A 21,061-nucleotide genomic window follows, 5' to 3' on the forward strand; every position below is an offset into this window, starting at 1 on the left:
CACACAATACCACACAGGGGAGGATTAGATACGCGCATCTGCATACACTACCACATGATTAGGATTAGATACGTGCGTCTACACACAGTTCCACACGGGGAGTATTAGATATGCACCTCTTGACACAATTCCACACAGGGGAGGATTAGATACACACATCTGCACACAGTTCAACATGCCTGGAGGATTGGATACGCATGTCTTCACATAGTACCACATGCCAAAGGATTGGATACATGCATCTGCACACAGTTCCACACACTAGAGCATAAGGTATGCTCATCTGCACACAGTACCACATGCCGTAGGATTAAATATGCACGTCTACACACTCCATAGGATTAGATACGCGCGTCTGCACACAGTTGTACACGCCATAGGATTAGATACACGCATCTACACACAATACCACATGACCGAGGATTAGATATGCGCGTCTGCACACAGTTCCACACGCTGAAGGATTAGATACATTTGTCTGCACAAAGTACCACACGGGGAGGATTAGATAAACACCTCTTCACACAAAACCACACAGGGGAGGATTAGATATGCACATCTGCACATCGTTCAACATGCCGGAGGATTAGATACGCATGTCTTCACATAGTACCACCGCCAGAGGATTAGATACGCGCATTTAAACACAGTACCACATGCGGGAGGATTGGATGTGCACATCTGCACACAGTTCCATACGCCAGAGGATTAGAAACGCACGTCTGCACACAGTACCACATACCGTAGTATTAGATATGTGCGTCTGCACACAGTACCATATGCCAGGGGATTGGATACATGCGTCTGCACACAATACCACATGCCAAAGGATTGGATACGCGCATCTGCACACAGTTCACACACCAGAGGATTAGATAAGCATGTCTGCACACAGTTCCATACGCCAGAGGATTAGAAACGCACGTCTGCTCACAGTAGCACATACCGTAGTATTAGATATGTGCATCTGCACACAGTTTCACTCACTGGAGGATTGGATACATGCGTTTGCACACAATACCACAATCCAGATGATTGGATATGCACATCTGCACACAGTTCCACACACCAGAGGATTAGATAAGTACGTCTGCACACAGTACCACATGCCGTATGATTAGATACACGCGTCTGCTTACAGTTCCACACACCAGAGGATTAGATACGCGCAACTTCAAACAGTTGTACACGCCATATGATTAGATACACATATCTGCACACAGTACCACATGCTGTAGGATTAGATACGCGCATCTACACACAGTTCCACACGCCGTAGGATTAGATACGTGCCTCTTCACACAATACCACACAGGGGAAAATTAGATACGTGCATCTGAACACAGTACCACACTTTGGAGGATTAGATACATGCCTCTGCACACAGTACCACATGCCAGAGAATTAGATACACACCTAAGCACACAGTACCACACGGGGGAGAATTGGATATGCGCATCTACACACAGTACCACACGATAGAGGATTAGATACGCACATCTGCACACAGTTTTACACATCATAGGATTAGTTACATGAGTCTTTACACAGTACCACACACCGCAGGATTAGATACACACCACTGCACACAATACCACACGGGAGAGGATTAGATATGTGCCTCTGCACACAGTACCATATGCCAGAGTATTAGATACACACCTCTCCACACAATACCACATGTCGGAGGATTAGATACGCGCCACTGCACACAATACCACATAGGTGAGGATTAGATACCTGCGTCTGCACACAGTACCACATGGGGCAGCATTAGATACATGCCTCTGCACACAATACCACATGTCAGAGAATTACATACGCATCTCAACACACAGTACCACAGGATTAGATACGCGTGTCCGCACACAGTACCACATGCCAGAGGATTAGATATGCATGTTTGCACACAGTTTCACTTGCCAGAGGATTAGATATGCACCTCTTCACACAATACCACATGGGGGAGGAATAGATACACGCATCTGCACACAGTACCACACGGGGGAGGATTAGATATGCGCATCTACACACAGTACCACACGCTAGAGGATTAGATACGCGCATCTGCACACAGTTTTACACATCATAGGATTAGATACATGAGTCTTTACACAATACCACACACCGCAGGATTAGATACACACCACTGCACACAATACCACACGGGAGAGGATTAGATATGTGCCTCTGCACACAGTACCACATGCCAGAGTATTAGATACACACCTCTCCACACAATACCACATGTCGGAGGATTAGATACGCTCCACTGCACACAATACCACATAGGTGAGGATTAGATACCTGCATCTGCACACAGTACCACATGGGGCAGCATTAGATACATGCCTCTGCACACAATACCACATGTCAGAGAATTACATACGCATCTCAACACACAGTACCACAGGATTAGATACGCGTGTCCGCACACAGTAACACATGCCAGAGGATTAGATATGCATGTTTGCATACAGTTTCACTTGCCAGAGGATTAGATACGCACCTCTTCACACAATACCACATGGGGGAGGAATAGATACACGCATCTGCACACAGTACCACACGCCGGAGGATTAGATATGTGCATCTGCACACAGTACCACACCAACAAGGATTAGATACTTGCGTCTAAAGACAGTACTACATGGGGGAAGGATTAGATACAGCTTTACTCCAGATATCCATAATAACTGATCACAGGTTTTTCACTGATATCCAAAATGAGATACACATAATCACATGACGCTTATGGACATACACACAAACCACATACAAAATACACCAGTGCAAAATTGGACAATTCTTATGGGGCCACTACACAAACATAAAATGTAATATACCCGTGCGAAGCCGGGTCCTCCTGCTAGTACATGATATATCTGTATCATGTAGCTATAATGTCTGGTTGGTTACAAATAAGACAAATTCATGGATATATCTGAAAAGATAGCAATTAGAAATGAGAAGTGATGTTTTTATGCTTTGAAGTAAAAATAGGATTTTCTAGGTATTCAGCAAAAGTACAATATTTTGAAACTTGCCAGTGTATCCCAAAACTGAGCCAGTATTGTGCCAGTCAGGCAGATATATGGGTCCAGCAGTATCATTTGCTCCCTGACCCTGGACCCTAAAGTGGCCCAAAAAGTCCCCCTGCCACATAAAATATACTACTATTCTAACAGATCATTATGTGACACTGGATCAGGGAATACTAATATCAAATTATTCACAAAAAATGAGTACCCTCTCAAAACAAAGAAAAAATATTAAAATGTAACTCTTGATAAATATGGTTTAAAACACTTGGGGTAAGTATGCGGCCTTTATCTATCCATGTAAATAAATTCGCAAGGAATCTTATCATTAAAACTCATTTTTTTCTGGGTACCATGTAGGAATAGCCTTAAGAAAGGCTATTCGTCTCCTACCTTTAGATGTCTTCTCCACGCCGCAGTTCGGTATATAATATGGTTTTTGTCGTTATGCAGATGAGTTCTCTCGCTGTACTGGGGGCAGGCCCCAGCGCTGAAACAGAACTGGGGGCGTCCCCAATGCTGCGAGAGAACTCTCCAGCGCTGCCTCCATCTTCTTCAGGAACGGGTCTTCTTTGCGTCTTCTTCCAGGGGTTCTCTTCAAACTCCTAGGCCTCGGGCCTAGGCCAATGCCGACTGCGCATGCCCGCCGGCCACAAGAAAATGGCCACTAACACAGTATTGAAAGCGGCCATTTTCTTGTGGCCAGCAGGCACGCACAGTCGGCTGACCAAGGCCTAGAAGTTTGAAGTCACCACCGGAAGAAGATGCGAAGAAGACCCATTCCTGAAGAAGATGCAGGCGGCACTGGAGAGTTCTCTTGCAGCATAGGGAACGCTCCCATCACTGTTTGAGCGCTGGGGCCCGCCCCCAGTGCTGAGAGAGAACTCATTTGCATTCCAATGAAAAACCGGATTATATACCAAACAGCAGCCCGGAGAAGACATCTAATGGTAACAGATGAATAGCCTTTCTTAAGGCTATTCCTACGTGGTACCCAGAAAAAAAATGAGTTTTAATGATAGGATCCCTTTAAGCATGTCCTTCTGCTATGCCACTATATTAAGTACACCTACACTGGCCAATCAGAAATAATCCAGGAAAAAGGTAAAAATGTAATGTATTACATATCTTATGAAATAATGCTTTGTTTCTTATGCAGTAAATTGTGGGATGACATGTCTTCGTCAGCGTCTGGAACGGAAGATTAAGTCCATATTGAAATCTTTGAGAAAGTCCATTAATCAGGAGCGATTTGTAATCCGCTTAGCATCTGTGGAGTATGAGGTAGCCCAAAAAAGAATCCCGGGAACAGAAAGAGGAGAAAATTGTCTTCCTGGACAACAACGTTTGTGGGGCAAATGTGGTAAGAATATTTAAAATTATATGCCTTTTTGTTTCTGTCTAAAGCATTCCTTCTATCATTAGCTAGATGCAAGTTACATAAATGCTGTGATGTTCATCTGTAAGCCAGCACTTCTGTTACTGTAGGTTCACTTTTGAGTACGATGTTACACATGGGAACAATGTACACCTATCCTTACTTCTGCCTATGGTAAAAGGTGAAATACCCCCCTCTCTTTTTCACCAATCCCTATGTTTTAATTTTACAGATTCCAGTTAGGAAATAAACTTAAAGGGATCCTATCATACAAATGCTTTTTTTTTTTAAAGAAAGGCTATTCTTCTCCTACCTTTCGCTGTCTTCTCCGCGCCGCCGTTCTGTAGGAATCCCGGGTTTTGTCAGTATGCAAATGAGTTCTCTTGCAACACTGGGGGCAGGACCCAGCGCTCAAACAGCACTGGGGGCTTCCCCAATGCTGCGAGAGAACTCTCTCCAGCGCTACCTCCATCTTTGTCAGCGACGTCTTCTTCATCCTCTTCTTCAGGTGCAGGTTTCAGACTTCTAGGACTTGGGCAGAGCAGACTGCGCATGCCCACAGGCCACGAGAAAATGGCCGCTTATAATACTGTGTAAGCAGCCATTTTCTTGTGGCCTGTGGGCATGCTCAGCATTGGGGATGACCCCAGTGCTGTTTGAGCGCTGGGGCCCGCCCCCAGTGCTTCAAGAGAACTCATTTGCATACCCACAAAAAATGGGATTCCTACGGAATGGCTGCGCGTAGAAGACAACGAAAGGTAGGAGAAAAAAAGCCTTTCTTAAGGTTATCTAATGAGAAAAAAAAGCGTTTGTATGATAGGATCCCTTTAATGTGACATTACAACCCATGAAAGTAAATAAAATTGAGAAAAGTCCTATTTACTATTTATGTTGTGCAAACATTCACAGAGTATAATACCTGCCCTGTATGTTGTAAATATTTGCTGCAGAGCTAACCTTGCTTGTCACTCCTTGCAATATAGTAAGTAAAATTTGTGATCAATGTTGGGGAAAAATAAATTCCATGGCAAAACACATGGGTAACACATTGACATGTTGCCAATGAGTTTTATGGCCTGACTTGCACTGCATGTGATATTAATTTGACTGTGTATGGAAGTGAGAGGGTTTTGGGGCAAATATTTTTAGTCAAGTGCATGGTGTCCTGTGATTTACTCATTTTATAAGGTTCAGTTCTGTCTAGTGCCTTATTCATTGGTCCACAACTGGGCTGGCAAAAGCTGAGAGTGCAGGGATCTTGCCATACAGAACAGCTATTAGATTTGGTGAGAGTCAAGGACACACTAATAGTCCTAGGAGAGTTTAGGAACAGGTATATATATATATATATATATATATATATATATATATATATATATATATATATATATAGTATCCACACATACACAGCACTTGCCTGTTTTTTTAGACCAGAAAAAAATTAAGATCTCAGGGCTAAAATAGAGAAGACCTCAAAGTAAGTGCAGACTTTAGATCGGAAACCAAAATTAAAACATACATACATAAATATATACAGACCCCCAGAATAAATTTATACTCCGGGCCAAATCCCAGAATAAATTCAGACTTAGATTAGACCTCTGAGTATATACATACTCTTGAAAAAAAAAAAGTCCAGACTATTCCTAGTCCTCCACTAGTCGTATAAATTGGAGGTCACCTGATTTAGCCAGCCAATTACTTTTTCCGATTTTTTTTTTATGCCTCCGTTGTCGTAGTTCCTGTCCCACCTCCCCTGCACAGTTATTGGTACAGAAAAAAACGCCAGGGAAGGTGGGAGGGGATACGAATTTTTAGTGCGTTTGCCTCGTGGAATACCTCGAACGGCCTGATATTTGATCGAATATCAATTCGATCGAACGCCATTTGCCCATCTCTAGTTAAACCCCAACGTTGCAAAGTGCTACAAAAAATACTGTGAAAAAAACTCATCGTGGGTTTTTCCACAGCTTTTTTTCATTGCAGTTTCGTAGAGCTTTTCTCTGTGGACTTTCTGCCCCTATTATACCTATACAGAAAATTCATAAATTCATAGTCATAATTGGCATGCTGCAATTTTCAAAAACATAAGGGCTTTTGAAAACAGCTTTTCCGCTGCAGATTTTTTTCTGCAATGTGTGGCTGGGATTAGCCAGAATCCCATTCTCTTTGCAAGTAATGTAAAACACAGCGTTTAGACAACGTGGGGCCCTGATTTAACACAGTTTTATTCTGATCTGCCTCCATGAAGACTTGATGCTTCACCTCTTGAGACATGTACAAACCTTTTATAGCTCCTGCACACATATTAGGATAATCTCATGGAAGCCAATACACTGTAGTCCAGGGGTCAACAACCTTCATCAGTTCTGAAACATCCACACATGCTTGACTTTTCTCATAAATGTGAATGGAGCATGTTGGGTATTATAGTTTCACCAAATGCTGAATGGTGCAAGCCCCATACTGTAGTATTTACCCTTTGTTAGGAGGTCATTACAGATTACATTGTACAATCATCTCTATAGAGCAACATACACACAACAAAGTGTGTGTCGCCGTGCAGTGATTAAGCAGCACAGGCGGCAATTGGATGATACAGCCCCATTCACGGTCGTGTCTATAGGGCCATAGAAATTAATGGGTCAGCCATGAAAAACACATCTGTGCATGAGGTTTGATATATTTATACAAATATATATACAAATGCAAGGGTTGTTTTCATTGCCTTGCAGTCCTAGGAAAGGCCCATTTTCCTTCATTGAAGGTGCTTTACAAAAAAAAAAATTTGTCAACATTTTGTATTTGTTTTGTGTAGAAATCCCCAGTTACACTCAGTCTCACTTTTGCTATCTGCACAAAAGCTTGCGTTATTGTTAGAGCAACGTCTGTTCATATGGCCTTTTAGGCCGGGGCCCCATGCGCCCGAAACGCCGCAATTTTGGAAATCGCAGCATGTTAATTATTAGAGATGAGTGAGTACTGTTCGGATCAGCCGATCCCAACAGCACGCTCCATAGAAATGAATGGATGCACCTGGTACTTCCGCTTTGACGGCGGCCGGCCGCTTAACCCCCCGCGTGCCGGCTACGTCCATTCATTTCTATGCGAGCATGCTGTTCAGATCGGCTGATCCGAACAGTACTCGCTCATCTCTATTAATTATATCTACGGAAACGCTGGTGGCTTTCCCGTAGATATAATGGTAACAGAAAGTCCACGGAGGAAACCTCCGTGAACTTTCTGTTCAATGTGCTGCAGGAAGAACCGTGATGTGTTCATGCCACGGTTGTTCCCGCAGCGCAGCATTTCTGATCTTAGCTGGCTTTAACCTTAAGATATTTGGACATGATAGGAGGGTTTTACCATGAGGATATCATTTCTATAAGAAAAAACATAGATCCACTTACAAGCACAGGATCCCTTTTTGCAGTCTTGGACTGTCATATTTTACATATATAGACATAATATATACATATATAGACAAATGTATTACTGCATTTACTTCAGCCATTACTGGATGCACCTTAACCTGAAAAATCAACTGTTTTCCAAGTGTCTCTGGGTCATAAGGTGACTCTTATATTAAGGGGGTTGTTAAGAATGTGCTAAACCCTTATCATAAAAAAAATACTTTACAATCATGATTAACACCTTGAATGACTCATTAATACAAAGTAATCTATTTACATATTAATTTATGGTGTTTATTGGATTTTTCCACTCATGCATTTCCTGTACCATTGGCTGATTATGCTGATCATATCTAAACACCTTATTGCACTGGGCTTTTGGGCTGACACCTAAACTAGAATACTTTTTTGTTTCTTTCATTTAGGCCATGTTCATATCTACATTGGGAGTTCCTTTTGGAGACTCAGTTATAGATTGTATCAAAAATCAAAGCCAAAATTTTTTTCATCCAATAGAATGACAGAAATCATATTGGATACTTGATGGAAACCATTATAGTCAATGGGTCCATCGGGATCCATTTGTGTGCATCAAATGGCAGATTAATCACCATAATGGAATTGAAAAACAGAAATCCCAATGCAGATAAGAACAAAACCTTAAATTGAAATGCAGTTTAAAGCTAAGGTCCCAGCAGGTCGCAGACTAAAAGTGCCGCGGGAGTAACCACAATGGAAATGGATTGCAGTTTTTCCCACGGTGCTTTTCATGGAAAGTCCACAGAATTTTCCCCTGTGGGTTTTTTGCTTCAATTTACACCTATAGGGAAGCTGCCAGCGTTTCCATAGGTATAATTGATATGCTGCGATTTCCAAAACTGCAACGTTTTTGGAAATCATAGCATTTCCGCTGCTGTTATGTTTCTGCAATGTCTGGATTCCACTTTGCAGGAACTGTACTGTAAAATGCTGCATTTTTTGCGGTTTTCCAAACCGCAGTGTTTATGCCACGTGGGGCCCTGGCCTAAAAGGGAATTTGTGTCATTGCTTATAACCCTGGCATGCTGCAGTCTCACAGTCTTATTTTCCTTCCATTTATTTCACATTACCTGCATCTCAGCCAGCTGCCCCCCTGGCACATACTACCATGGCCACATGGATCAATGTCAACTATGTCCCCAAGGTACCTACCAAGAGAAAGAAGGACAACTGTTATGTGACCTGTGTCCTGGCGCTGAAGCTACAGGTCCATCAGGAGCTACCAGTATATCAGCTTGTGGAGGTAAGAGTGACTGATTCCCAACATCAGTTGTACAGTATATATATAGTGCTGTCGTGGAGCACTTCCCTCACCCTGCCCTACATCAGGTAACATAAAGTTGACACCCATGGTACAATTGCACAATTGGTACATCTGAGTGGTTAGATGCAGTTTTATTGCATCTATCAGCATTATGCAAAATGGCACTACAAACTGCCATACAAAATAAATAAAGTGTATGAGCAGTCAAATTCCCACATGGTCCTCTAGTGAGACTAATAAAATTTAAAAAAATCTCCAGTCAGACAGAAGGAGGTGTAACATGATCACAAATCAGGTTGCAGCCAAGCTCCTAACAATGCTCCCTGTGTCTTCCATTTTATAACACCTATTATTCCTGCCAAGGGCAGAGCTTAATAGGATGCCTATCAATGCTGCTGCTAATGAGGCATTATACTGTTTAATCTAGACATATTAAATTGTATTACATAAGTATTAAAGCAATTGCTTGATCAGTTCTCATTGTGGACCAAAAAAAGTTTAATAAAAAATTCAAAGGTATTAAAAAGAAAGTAATCCAAAATATATTTTTCTAACCTTTATACATCATATGCTAATATAAAAAAATTAAAACGTACAAATGATTGTTGTTAGATCTTTAAAATTATAAGGTTTTTAACTAAACACTGTGTGAGAAAGTAAAGGGTGTGGTGTGGGAGGACAGGTATGTTCCAGCCAGGCAGCTAAAGGGTGTTCGGTAAAGACCCACTCCAGGGAGGTCAGCTGACTAATCAAGGTCTGATATTAGGTTGTGTGTAAGTACTAGGAGCTGTGGCACAACAATGACAAAGGTGAGAGTTCATGTGTGAATGGGACCTTACAAACCAGGTATTGTGCCACCTGTTTGAAGTTTCCAGAGCGAGAGTCTGACATCCAGGCACCTGTATAGTCAGGGAACAATTTCTTATGTTTAGTATGTTTAGTTCGTTCTTAGCCGAGAAGGCTTTTGTTTTCTTTATTTGTGCCTTTGCAAAGGTAGTTTATGCACTTCAAGTGAATTAAACGCTGAACTTGAGTGTAACCCAGTCTCTGTGTTCCTCTTTCCTGCACTGCTACCAAGCATCTACCTGAGCGATTCCCCACAACTGTTTAAAAAAGCCAGAATTTTTGTTATATAGAAAGAAAAGGAAATAAAAAGTGACCAATAAGTACCCAAATGGTAGCAATAAAAGTGCTATTTCATCCTTCACATAGCTTTGTCGATAAAAAATTAAAATAGTTCAATGTTATTAGAAATTTTTCCACAAGTTGTATAACGTACAGAGAAAACAAGGTGCATGCTCTATGAATTCTAAGTTTTAATTAATAATGACACAAACTCCATGAATTAATAACTTGCAGAACCACCTGGGGTCCCACATCGCATAAATGTTAGTTTGCCCGTGGTGGAAATGCCACAGAAAACCCACAGCATTTTACAGTCACAGCAAAGTGGATTGGATAAAATATGTGGCGAGGACACACAGCAATTTCCATAACTGTTGCGGATTTGTAAATTGTATCATGTCAATTATACCTACAGAAACACCGTCAGTTTCCCTATATGTATAATTGAAGCAGAGGAAGCCTTTGTGAACTTTCTGTACAAAACACTGCAGGAAAGAAGCGCGATGTATTGCCACTGCAGATTTTCCTGCAGTAATTTTTTTGCTGCTGTACTCCATGTGTGGCCTTTGACTTAAGATCAATAGCTTGAAGTAATGGTTTTCTATATCATTTTGGTAGTCCCTCACCTCATTCTGGAGGAATTTTGTTTTACTCTTCATTACAACATACTTCAGTTCATTGAGGGTTGTGAGCTTCAATGCAAAGTTAGCATAGTATTCCTTTAAATCGTATTCCTTAGGATGGTTCCTTGTCCCCAGCATGGTATTCCTTTGAATCATAATCTTAGTATGGTCTCCCTCTCATTCCTAGTTCCCAACATTGTATCCCTTTAATTTTTGGTAGTCAGTTTGGTTCTTCTCTCATTCATTCCTCTTTCCATTTTCCCTTTCCATGCTAACTTTGATCATAGTTTTTGACATTTAATAGGCCCAAAATCGGAATTTTAAAGCCTATCTGGGAAGACCCCAAGACTGTCCATTTTGGTATGGGGTTTACATACAATAATGCCTCTTGTTACCCAGTTCCCAAAATTGTCTTGGCAAAATTGATACTGCTGGCATGTATGCTCGGCACCTCAGTGGCATTTGACATGGCCTTCCTGGTCCAGTGTGATGCTGGCGTCTCTTCTCCCATTGCAAGGCTCTTGCTCATGCTTTCTGCAATCGAGTGATGAGGCACAGCACACAGCTGCATCCATATTGGTGTGTATGTATGTCTGTACAATGTGTGGTCATTGAAAAGGAATTTTCACTAAAAAAAATTTTATAAAAAAGGGGGTTTTGGTTAGATAAGGTGTGGCCCGCTTATAGAGAGGAGGCCTCCCCAGAGTGTAATGGGAAAAATATCAGCCACTTAAAAAACAAGTCTAAATAAGGAGTGGTTTAGAGAGGTTTCAATGTATGCAAAAAGTATCCTTAATAAATGGAGAAAAAAACATATATATCAAATATCACATCTCAAAGATATATTACAAAGTTTCTTATATTCATCTGCGCTAGCCACTTTATAATTGGAGCTTTGCTTAAGGGGTTGACTAGTTTTAGACAAATATTGAGAGAGAAATGCTGTATAATAAAAATGTATATAAGATTACAATATGTTCTGTTTCAATTCCTCACAGTTTCTAGATTGCTGCTTGCTGTCATTCATTCTGCTTACATCCAGTGAATAAAAATCAGTCCATGGTCATGGACTGTAAAATGCTGCAGAAAAAACTGTGATGCATTTCCACCGCATTTTTTTTTTTTTGCGGCAGCCCTGTTTGACTGCAGCCCACTATGTGGGGCTTTAGCCTTGAACTGAAATTCACAGGTGCACAACTTGTGGTAAGGCAGATGTCTGATTACTGTGCTCGAACGAGCTGTGCACCTGTACGTATCACATATCAGATATCACGTATCAGAAATATGTAGAATGAATGACAGCAAGCAGAGATCTAGAAAAATGTTATGCATTGATACAGAAAATTTATTGGAAAATTGTATAGCTTTTCATTATATGAACAATATCATTGTTATATATTTTTCTGAAACTTAAGCCACTTAAGCCATGCTTCCATCTTCATTTTAGAACGGTTTTCTCCTTCTTTTCAAGCAAGTCATACCTGTTCATTCATTCTGTAAGTGCACTTTCAAGGACATTAAAATGCTAACTAAGGCCTGTAGAGTAATTTCTAGGTGTGGAATCCATGATGCAGCAGAATACAACCTAAATAATAAAATTGTTTGGGACGGAACAGATGGCATTTGTGACTGACATCCCGGTCCCTTTCCTTAGGCCTTAGTATGTTTTTTTTTTGTTTTGTATGGTTTTTTTTTAGTTGATTTATTTGATTAGTGGCTAAGAATTCTTGATTTATACCACAACTGTATTGAGAAATGGGCTGTAATTGTATACTCCTCATACAATGGCTAATTTGCCCCTTATTTATTTCACCACCAATCTTTTTTTTTTTTTTAACTGTAATTTTTATTGAAACTTTTCAAAACATTTAACAATAAAAGAAAAGGAGACAAGGCAAAACAAATACCCAAAATAGCAAAAAGAAGCAATACTGCATAATCTCAACTGCAAAATAGGCATACAACTTAAAAGCAAAACAAAATAAGGGGTAACAACAAACTACAAAAACAGAATAGGAGAGAGGGTGGGGGAAGGGAAGGGAGGTTCCAAGATTAAAGGCCACCTAACACACAGTAGGCATCCCAAGGGGACCAAACAGAATGGAAAGCATCCACTGTGTTATTAAGACTAGCAGTGTGAAATTCAAGACTACGTGTATCCTTAATATGAGCTAGAAGTTCAGTGCCGGATGGAGGGTTAACGCTCCTCCAGTGTTTAGCTATAAGAGTTTTTGCGGCTGTGCATAGATGGAGAAAAAGTCTTGAAGTCTTGCTACCCAGATGTCTAGGAGGGAGGTTCAGTAGATATAAAAAGGGTTCTAAAGGAACCCCCTGTGTGAAGAGGACATCCGTCAAAGCTTTCACCTCCTCCCAGAAACCCAAGACAAGAGGACAAGACCAAAAAATGTGAAATAAAGAACCTACCGCAAGATTGCAGCGCTAACACTCAGCAGGATGCGCAGGGTTAAGGGTGTGAAGAAGAGCCGGAGTATGATACCAGTGCATTAGGATTTTAAATTGCATTTCCCTGAAAGTTACACACTGAGACGATTTCTGGGCTCGAGACCAAACAATCCGCCACTGTCCGTGAGAGATGGAGATCCCCAATGCCTCCTCCCATTTGATCATATATCGATGTCGAATAGGTGAACCAATAGTCTTAGAGGCAAGGATTTGGTATACAGAGGATATAAGGCCCCTTGTAGAAGTACCAGCCTGACAGATCTTTTCAAATGACGTAGGGGAAGAGACTCTAACAGAGCCATAGAGGGAGCGAACAAAATGAACTACCTGAAAATAATGAAGCCATTCTGTCTGAGGGAGGCCTAGATTAGCTACAAAGTAATCAAAGGGCCTAAGCTCCAACGTCGTAGGGTCGATCAAATCAGCAATACGGAATAGGCCTGCCGTCAACCACACTCTGACCATAGCGGGCGACAAACTATCAGGGAGAAGAGGGTTATATAAAACAGACACCATAGACGAGCGCGGAGACATCAGGGAAAACTTAGCATTACACATAGACCAGATAGATCGAGTAAAACGCATGGGGCAGAGCAAGTGGGAGGGAGTGGGGGGAGAACCCACCCACAGGAAAGCATTGGGATGCATAGGGGCAAACCAAAGCTTTTCTATCTCCATCCACCTAGTATGCGCCTGGGCAGAAGGCCAGAATGGGATACAACGCAGATGGGTTGCCCAGTAGTAATGTAAAAGATCTGGGACAGCTAAACCCCCAGATTCCCTCTACGCCGTCATGTCTGATCGAGGGATTCGGTGGCGTTTGGCCCACCATATGAATCAAAAAATGGCTTTTTGCAAAATGCGGCGATCATTCCATGGAACCGCAACGGGTAACGTCTCGAAATAATAAAGAAGTTTCGGAAGAAGGATCATTTTTACCGCCACTATCCTCCCCAACAGGGAGATTGAAAGGGGTTGCCACTTATCCAGAAGTGATCGTAGATCGCGGAACAGTCTCGGATAGTTGGCTGAGTAAAGAGTATGGTAAGAAAGAGAGATCTGAATCCCCAAATAACAAATTGAAGACGCTCGCCACTGGAAGTCGAAGTTAGAACGTAAAAGCATAAGATCATCGTATGAGATATTTAAAGGAAGAGCCTCAGTTTTTGAAGGGTTCACCTTATACCCTGACAAGTCGCCGTACGTCGTAACAAGTCATAGGAGATTAGGGAGAATAGTATGGGGAGACTAAAGAGTAAGGAGAACATCAGAACAGATGAGTGAAAGTGGATGATGATTCACTGTTTGTTTTTTTTTGCACTGTAAAGGGCTTGCTGTGTTCCACCGTGAACAAACAGGTATGAGTAATGAGCAGTAGTATACTGTGAAAACAATTGCTAATGAGCCCCTAATTTTTTCTCTACTATTGAACGCCTTTAAAAATGCATGAAAACAGCTGAGTGCAGGTATTAGTGGATGGTAATTCATTGTTTTGGGCTGTAAAAGGCTTGTTCTGTTCCACCTTGAACACACATGAGTAATGAGCAGCAGTATAGCGGCAGTGAGCGCTGCAATGTGTATTAAGTTTCTTTCTGTTAATGATGCTGCAATCACCCCAAATTCTTCTTTGAGTTCCTCCCTATACTTTTCCTTCACTAGCAATCCTCTTTCCCGGAACTTCTATCCATTTTCTATCACTGCCCCTAGCTCCTGCTGATGTCTGTCCCTGCAGTAAGAGTGATGTGTGATGACTGTAGCTAAAATGGCCTCTGGTTTTTATAGGGCTGTGACATCACAGGAGTGGCTGGCTGCTGATTACCTGCATTGTGGGTGATCCCACGCTCCTATAGTTCCCTGCCCCTTGTCCTAACATGTGGAACGCCCATTTTATTAAAAAATGCAATTCGATGCATATCCTGAAATTTGAATCTAATTCCACTTCTACATAATCAATTCGCTCATCCCTAGTGACCAGCTTACAATACAATTTCTGCATCATGTCATGAGACTACAATCTGGCATAGCCAATCATAGGAGATAGGATCAATGGTCATTCAATGCAGAACCTTGTCTTTAACCCCTTCCCGACATGCGCCGTAATAGTACGGCGCATGTCGGGTCTGGAACTATGGCGACCGCCCGGGAGCCGGGCGGCCGCCATAGCCGCCGGGAGTCTACTGCTTGAAGCAGTAGACAACCGGCTCTAATGCCTCCGATCGGTCCCCGGACCGATCGGAGGCATTAACCCCTCCGGTGCCGCGGTCAAAGGCGCCGGAGGCGCCATTTTCCCGGCGGCGCATGGGCGCCGCCATTTTGGCCGGGATCGCCGGCTCCTGGAGCATGCTCCAGGGCTGACGTCCCGTTGCCATGACAGCCGGGAGCCTTGTACAGGCTCCCAGGCTTGTCTGCAAATCCTCTCTTTTGCAGGCTGGTCTATGCAGCCTGCAAAAGAAAGGATGCTTTTTTTGCAATGCATTAGCATTGTAATGCATTGCATTAGTATTCAGACCCCCTGGGGTTCAACACCCCTAGGGGGTCTAATAAATGCAAAAAAAAAATTAAAAAAAAAGTTAAAAAAAAAATAAAAAAAATATAAAAAGAATTAAAAGTTCAAATCACCCCCCTTTCCCTAGAACACATATAAAAGTAGTTAAAAACTGTGAAACATATACATGTTAAGTATCCCCGCGTCCGAAATCGCCTGCTCTACAAATCTATAAAAATATTTTTCCTGTTCGGTAAACAGCGGGAAAAATAGTCGAAAGTGCCAAACTGCCGTTTTTTCACTGTTTTGATTCTGATAAAAATTAGAATAAAAAGTGATCAAAGCAATAGCATTTCCCGAAAATGGTAGAACTAAAAAGTACACCCAGCCCCGCAAAAAAAAACACCCTATGCATCCCCGTACACTTACGTATAAAAAAGATACGGCCGTCGGAATATGGCAACTTTTAGAAAAAAAATTTTTTAACACAGTTTTGGAATTTTTTTAGGGGTCAAAATGTAAATAAAACCATATAAATTTGGTATCCCCAGCATCGTAACGAAAGACAGAATACAGGGGACATGTCATTTTGGCTGCACAGTGAACGCCGTAAAACCAAAGCCTGTAAGAAAGTCGCAGAAATGCATTTTTTCTTCAAATTCACCCCATTCTGAATTTTTTTCCTGCTTCTCAGTACATTATATAGAATAATTAATGGTAGCATCATGAAGAAAAATTTGTCCCGCAAAAATTAAGACCTCATATGGCTCTGGGAGTGGAGAAATAAAAAAGTTATGGGGTTTAGAAGGAGGGGAGTCAAAAACGAAAAACGAAAATCAAAAAATGCCATCCGCGGGAAGGGGTTAATGACAAAATATCTCCTCTGCCTTTGGAATTCAGGTTGGCATCCTCCCATGGTTCAGGTATTATTGAATCTCATTCAGAACCCTGCTCTCAGAATAGAGTTGACTCCTTCCCTTAGGTGGCTCTACAGTGGAGTCTGGTGGTGAGGATTTCTATTGATGACTTCTGGTGATGAGGCATCTCTGTTTCCGCCCACTCGTCAGAGTCAATGTCTGGATTGGCTACAGCAGGCAAATGAAACAAGGCAGCTCCAGGCAGGTCTCGGAGCAGCTCCAGCCAGCACTGCTGGCGCATTTGGACCCCTCTGCCTGGACTCAAGAAGGCAGTCCCGACACCCCACATGCCTGCCAGTCACGCTCAGCCATTGTGTGCAGAGTATACAATTACAGGCCATTTCTCAATACAGTTATTATTTTCTATGGCACAAGCTCCCTCTAGTGGAGTCTGCAGCTGGTATCATTTTAGGTTCCCTCTAGTGGTCACTGTGGTTAGAGACACGTTACTATCTCCTAAGGCAGCGGTTCTCAACCTGTGGGTCGCGACCCCGGCGGGGGTCGAACGACCAAAACACAGGGGTCGCCTAAAGCCATCGGAAAATACATATTTCCGATGGCTTTAGCTGCTGAGAAGCCGCACTACCTTTAGCAGCAGGGTAGATCCTAGTGGGCTGAAGGACCTTTGATGACGTCGGGACCATGTGATCAGGCTTTGGTGTGGGCGGAGCTATTCAGGACAGTGCCAAGTTACACAGGAAGAGAAGGCTGCAGTGAATGGAGACTGGAAGATAAGAGAGAAGAGACAGCATGTGTAAGCAAGGGGGGAAGGGGAGTTCAGGCTGTGTGTGAGCATGATAGAGGGGTTCAGGCTGTGTGTGAGTATGATAGAGGGGTACAGGCTGTGTGTGAGTATGATAGTGGGGTACAGGCTGTGTGTGAGTATGATAGTGTGGTTCAGGCTGTGTGTGAGTATGATAGTGGGGTACAGGCTGTGTGTGAGCATGATAGTGGGGTACAGGCTGTGTGTGAGTATGATAGAGGGGTTCAGGCTGTGTGTGAGTATGATAGAGAGGTACAGGCTGTGTGTGAGTATGATAGTGGGGTACAAGCTGTGTGTGAGTATGATAGAGCGGTTCAGGCTGTGTGTGAGTATGATAGTGGGGTACAGGCTGTGTGTGAGCATGATAGTGGGGTACAGGCTGTGTGTGAGTATGATAGAGGGGTTCAGGCTGTGTGTGAGTATGATAGAGAGGTACAGGCTGTGTGTGAGTATGATAGTGGGGTACAGGCTGTGTGTGAGTATGATAGAGGGGTTCAGGCTGTGTGTGAGTATGATAGTGGGGTACAGGCTGTGTGTTAGTATGATAGAGGGGTACAGGCTGTGTGTGAGTATCATAGAGGGGTTCAGGCTGTGTGTTAGTATGATAGTGGGGTACAGGCTGTGTGTGAGTACGATATAGGGGTTAAGGCTGTGTGTGAGTATGATAGAGGGGTACAGGCTGTGTGTGAGTATGATAGAGGGGTACAGGCTGTGTGTGAGTATGATAGAGGGGTTCAGGCTGTGTGTGAGCATGATAGTGGGGTACAGGCTGTGTGTGAGTATGATAGAGGGGTTCAGGCTGTGTGTGAGTATGATAGTGGGGTACAGGCTGTGTGTTAGTATGATAGAGGGGTACAGGCTGTGTGTGAGTATGATAGAGGGGTTCAGGCTGTGTGTTAGTATGATAGAGGGGTACAGGCTGTGTGTGAGTATGATAGAGGGGTTCAGGCTGTGTGTGAGTATGATAGTGGGGTACAGGCTGTGTGTGAGTATGATATAGGGGTTTAGGCTGTGTGTGAGTATGATAGAGGGGTACAGGCTGTGTGTGAGTATGATAGAGGGGTTCAGGCTGTGTGTGAGTATGATAGAGGGGTACAGGCTGTGTGTGAGTATGATAGTGGGGTACAGGCTGTGTGTGAGCATGATAGGGGAGCTCAGGCTGTGTGTGAGTATGATAGGAGAGTTCAGGCTGATGGGGGTTCAGACTGTGTGTCAGCATGATAGGGGGTTCAGGCTGTGTGTCAGCATGATAGGGGGTTTCAGGCTGATGGGGGGTTCAGGCTGTGTGTGAGCAAGGGGGGGGGGTCAGCAGATTGTGTGGAAGAGAGCTTTTGTGATTAATCACTATGTTTAAATTATGTTTGATTTGTAGCAATGAGAATACATAATGCATATCAGGTATTTATATTCCGAATCATAACTGTAGCAAAATTAAGGCCGTTCACACGGGCACAGAGGGGCAGATTATGGCGCAAAATCCACATCATAATCCGCCTCCTCACAATGGAGGTCTATTTAGACCACCAAGCTTGTTTTTTGCGTGAGCGGCATGCTGCCGCTCACGGAAAAAAAGAAGCAGGCTGCCCTTTCTTCAGGTGGATTCCGCGGCTCGGTGAGCCGTGGCGTCCGCCTGGTGGCAGCAACTTCCGGAGTCAGCCCATTAATTTGAGCCGACTCTGGGGGGGGAGGGGGGGAGCCGTGACCGCGACAATCGTGGCAGGCGTGTTTTGACCCAAGAGTGACGCGGCTCCCCGCGTCACTCTCAGTGCCTAAATCCGCTATTAATCCGCCATACCGCCCCCTGTGTGAACTATCCCTTACAGTTATGAAGTAGCCACCAAAATTATTTTCTGGTTTGGGGTCACCGCAACATGAGGAACTATATTGCGGGGTCACGGCATTAGAAAGGTTGAGAACCACTGTCCTAAGGGATAGGCTCTCTCTTCTGTTGTCTGTGGCTTGCGGTACCTTACTATATAATATAGCATAGGCTCTCTCCAGTGATGACAGCAGCAAGCTACTATATATCATGGAATGGGCTCCCTCTATGGGTGTCTGCGGCCGGCGGCATGTTACTTTATAATATGGAATAAAACTGCACAAAAGACTCAGAATACAACGCCCAAAGTTCTTGTCAATTGGTTAAAAAAAAAAACAATACCCACCACAGATAATCCAAGCCGCTAAAACTAGAGCAGGAGATCTTTCACAAGCTGATTGTCTCTTATCGAATCCTAAGACTTTGGATGGGGATTATCACTGTAATTTCATTACTTCCTACAGCTCCTCTCATAAGGAGATCCGTGACATTCTCAACAGACATTGGCATGTCATTCGGAACGACCCCTTCCTGAGGGGTATTCTGCCTGTACAACCAGGAGTAACCTTAGGGGCCACATGGTGGCTCATTGGTTAGCACTGCAGCCTTGCATTGCTGGAGTCCTCAGTTCAAATCCTGCCAAGGGCAAAAAAAGCTGTCTGCAAGGAGTTTGTATGTGCTCCCTGTGTTTGCATGGATTTCCATCCCATACTCCACAAAAGACATACTGATAGGGAAAAATGTACATTGTGAGCCCTATATGAGGCTCACAATCTACATTTAAGAAAAAAAAAAAAAAAAAAAAAACAGGAGTAACCTTCAGGAGGGCTAGGTCCCTCAAAAATGTTCTGGCTCCCAGTAGAGTGAAACCTTTAGCCTCAACTAATAATGCCCCAGTGGAAGTTTTCAAGGGCAGCTACAAGTGTGGGGGCAATCGCTGTAAGTGTTGTTTATCTATTCATCATCAGTCTACTCACATTTATAGTTTCGCCACTAGAGAGACTTTTAAGTTGCAATTTCATCTTGACTGCTCGTCCTCTTGGGTAATCTACATGCTGGAGTGCCCCTGTGACCTCCAGTTTGTGGGTAGGACCACCAGGGCCCTAAGGGAACACATTTGTAAGCACAGATCCAATGTCAACAATGGATATACTAAACACAGTGTCTCCCGTCATGCCCTGGTCTATCACAACAGAAACGGACTGATTACATTACCTTAGCAGACAGGAAATGTACTGGATGTTTAGACTTAATACCCTCCATCCAGCGGGCCTCAACATCACCTCAGAAGATGTTACCAGATGAATTCATTATGTACTGGTACTCAACATGGTTTCCTTTCCCCTTTCCTTACTACAACTCCCCCCTTCCTTTTTTGTTTCTTCACTCCCTTCCCCCCCCTCCTCCATCACTCATCTATCCATATCCTTTACACTCATTACTCAGTCCCAAAATCAAGTTTATCCATTTATATTTCCATTTATTCCTAATTCATTCACTCATGTATCAGTCATCCCTTAGACAGATTTATCGTCACACTCTAGTTGGGGTTATATTGGAATTACCCATAATACTCCTATTATTTTTCCCTATATAGGTTTTCCCCTTCTGTCATATCTAACAGCATAAGAGTATTCAATATGTACCATTCATTCTTTATTTTCTATTTCACACTCATCCATTCTTCATATATTTATTTGATCCCTGTTTCAAGGTTGTCCCACATTGGAG

At 42.9% G+C, this 21,061-nt stretch overlaps 1 protein-coding gene across 7 annotated transcripts in view; it reads left to right on the top strand.

Annotated features, from left to right (window-relative positions):
* The window catches only part of SCUBE3 (signal peptide, CUB domain and EGF like domain containing 3), a 130,903-nt gene that overhangs the window by 88,908 nt on the left and 20,934 nt on the right, over positions 1–21,061 (top strand). For 6 of the 7 annotated variants that reach the window (XM_075264260.1, XM_075264262.1, XM_075264261.1 and 3 more), the window contains 2 exons: positions 4,201–4,404; positions 8,953–9,114. In XM_075264260.1, the coding sequence (XP_075120361.1) occupies positions 4,201–4,404; positions 8,953–9,114 (366 nt within the window). The remainder of the gene's footprint in view (positions 1–4,200; positions 4,405–8,952; positions 9,115–21,061) is intronic. The other variant, XM_075264264.1, reaches the window with a different exon arrangement.

The sequence above is a fragment of the Leptodactylus fuscus genome, chromosome 2 (genome assembly GCF_031893055.1).
Source record: "Leptodactylus fuscus isolate aLepFus1 chromosome 2, aLepFus1.hap2, whole genome shotgun sequence".
Lineage (NCBI taxonomy): Eukaryota > Metazoa > Chordata > Amphibia > Anura > Leptodactylidae > Leptodactylus > Leptodactylus fuscus.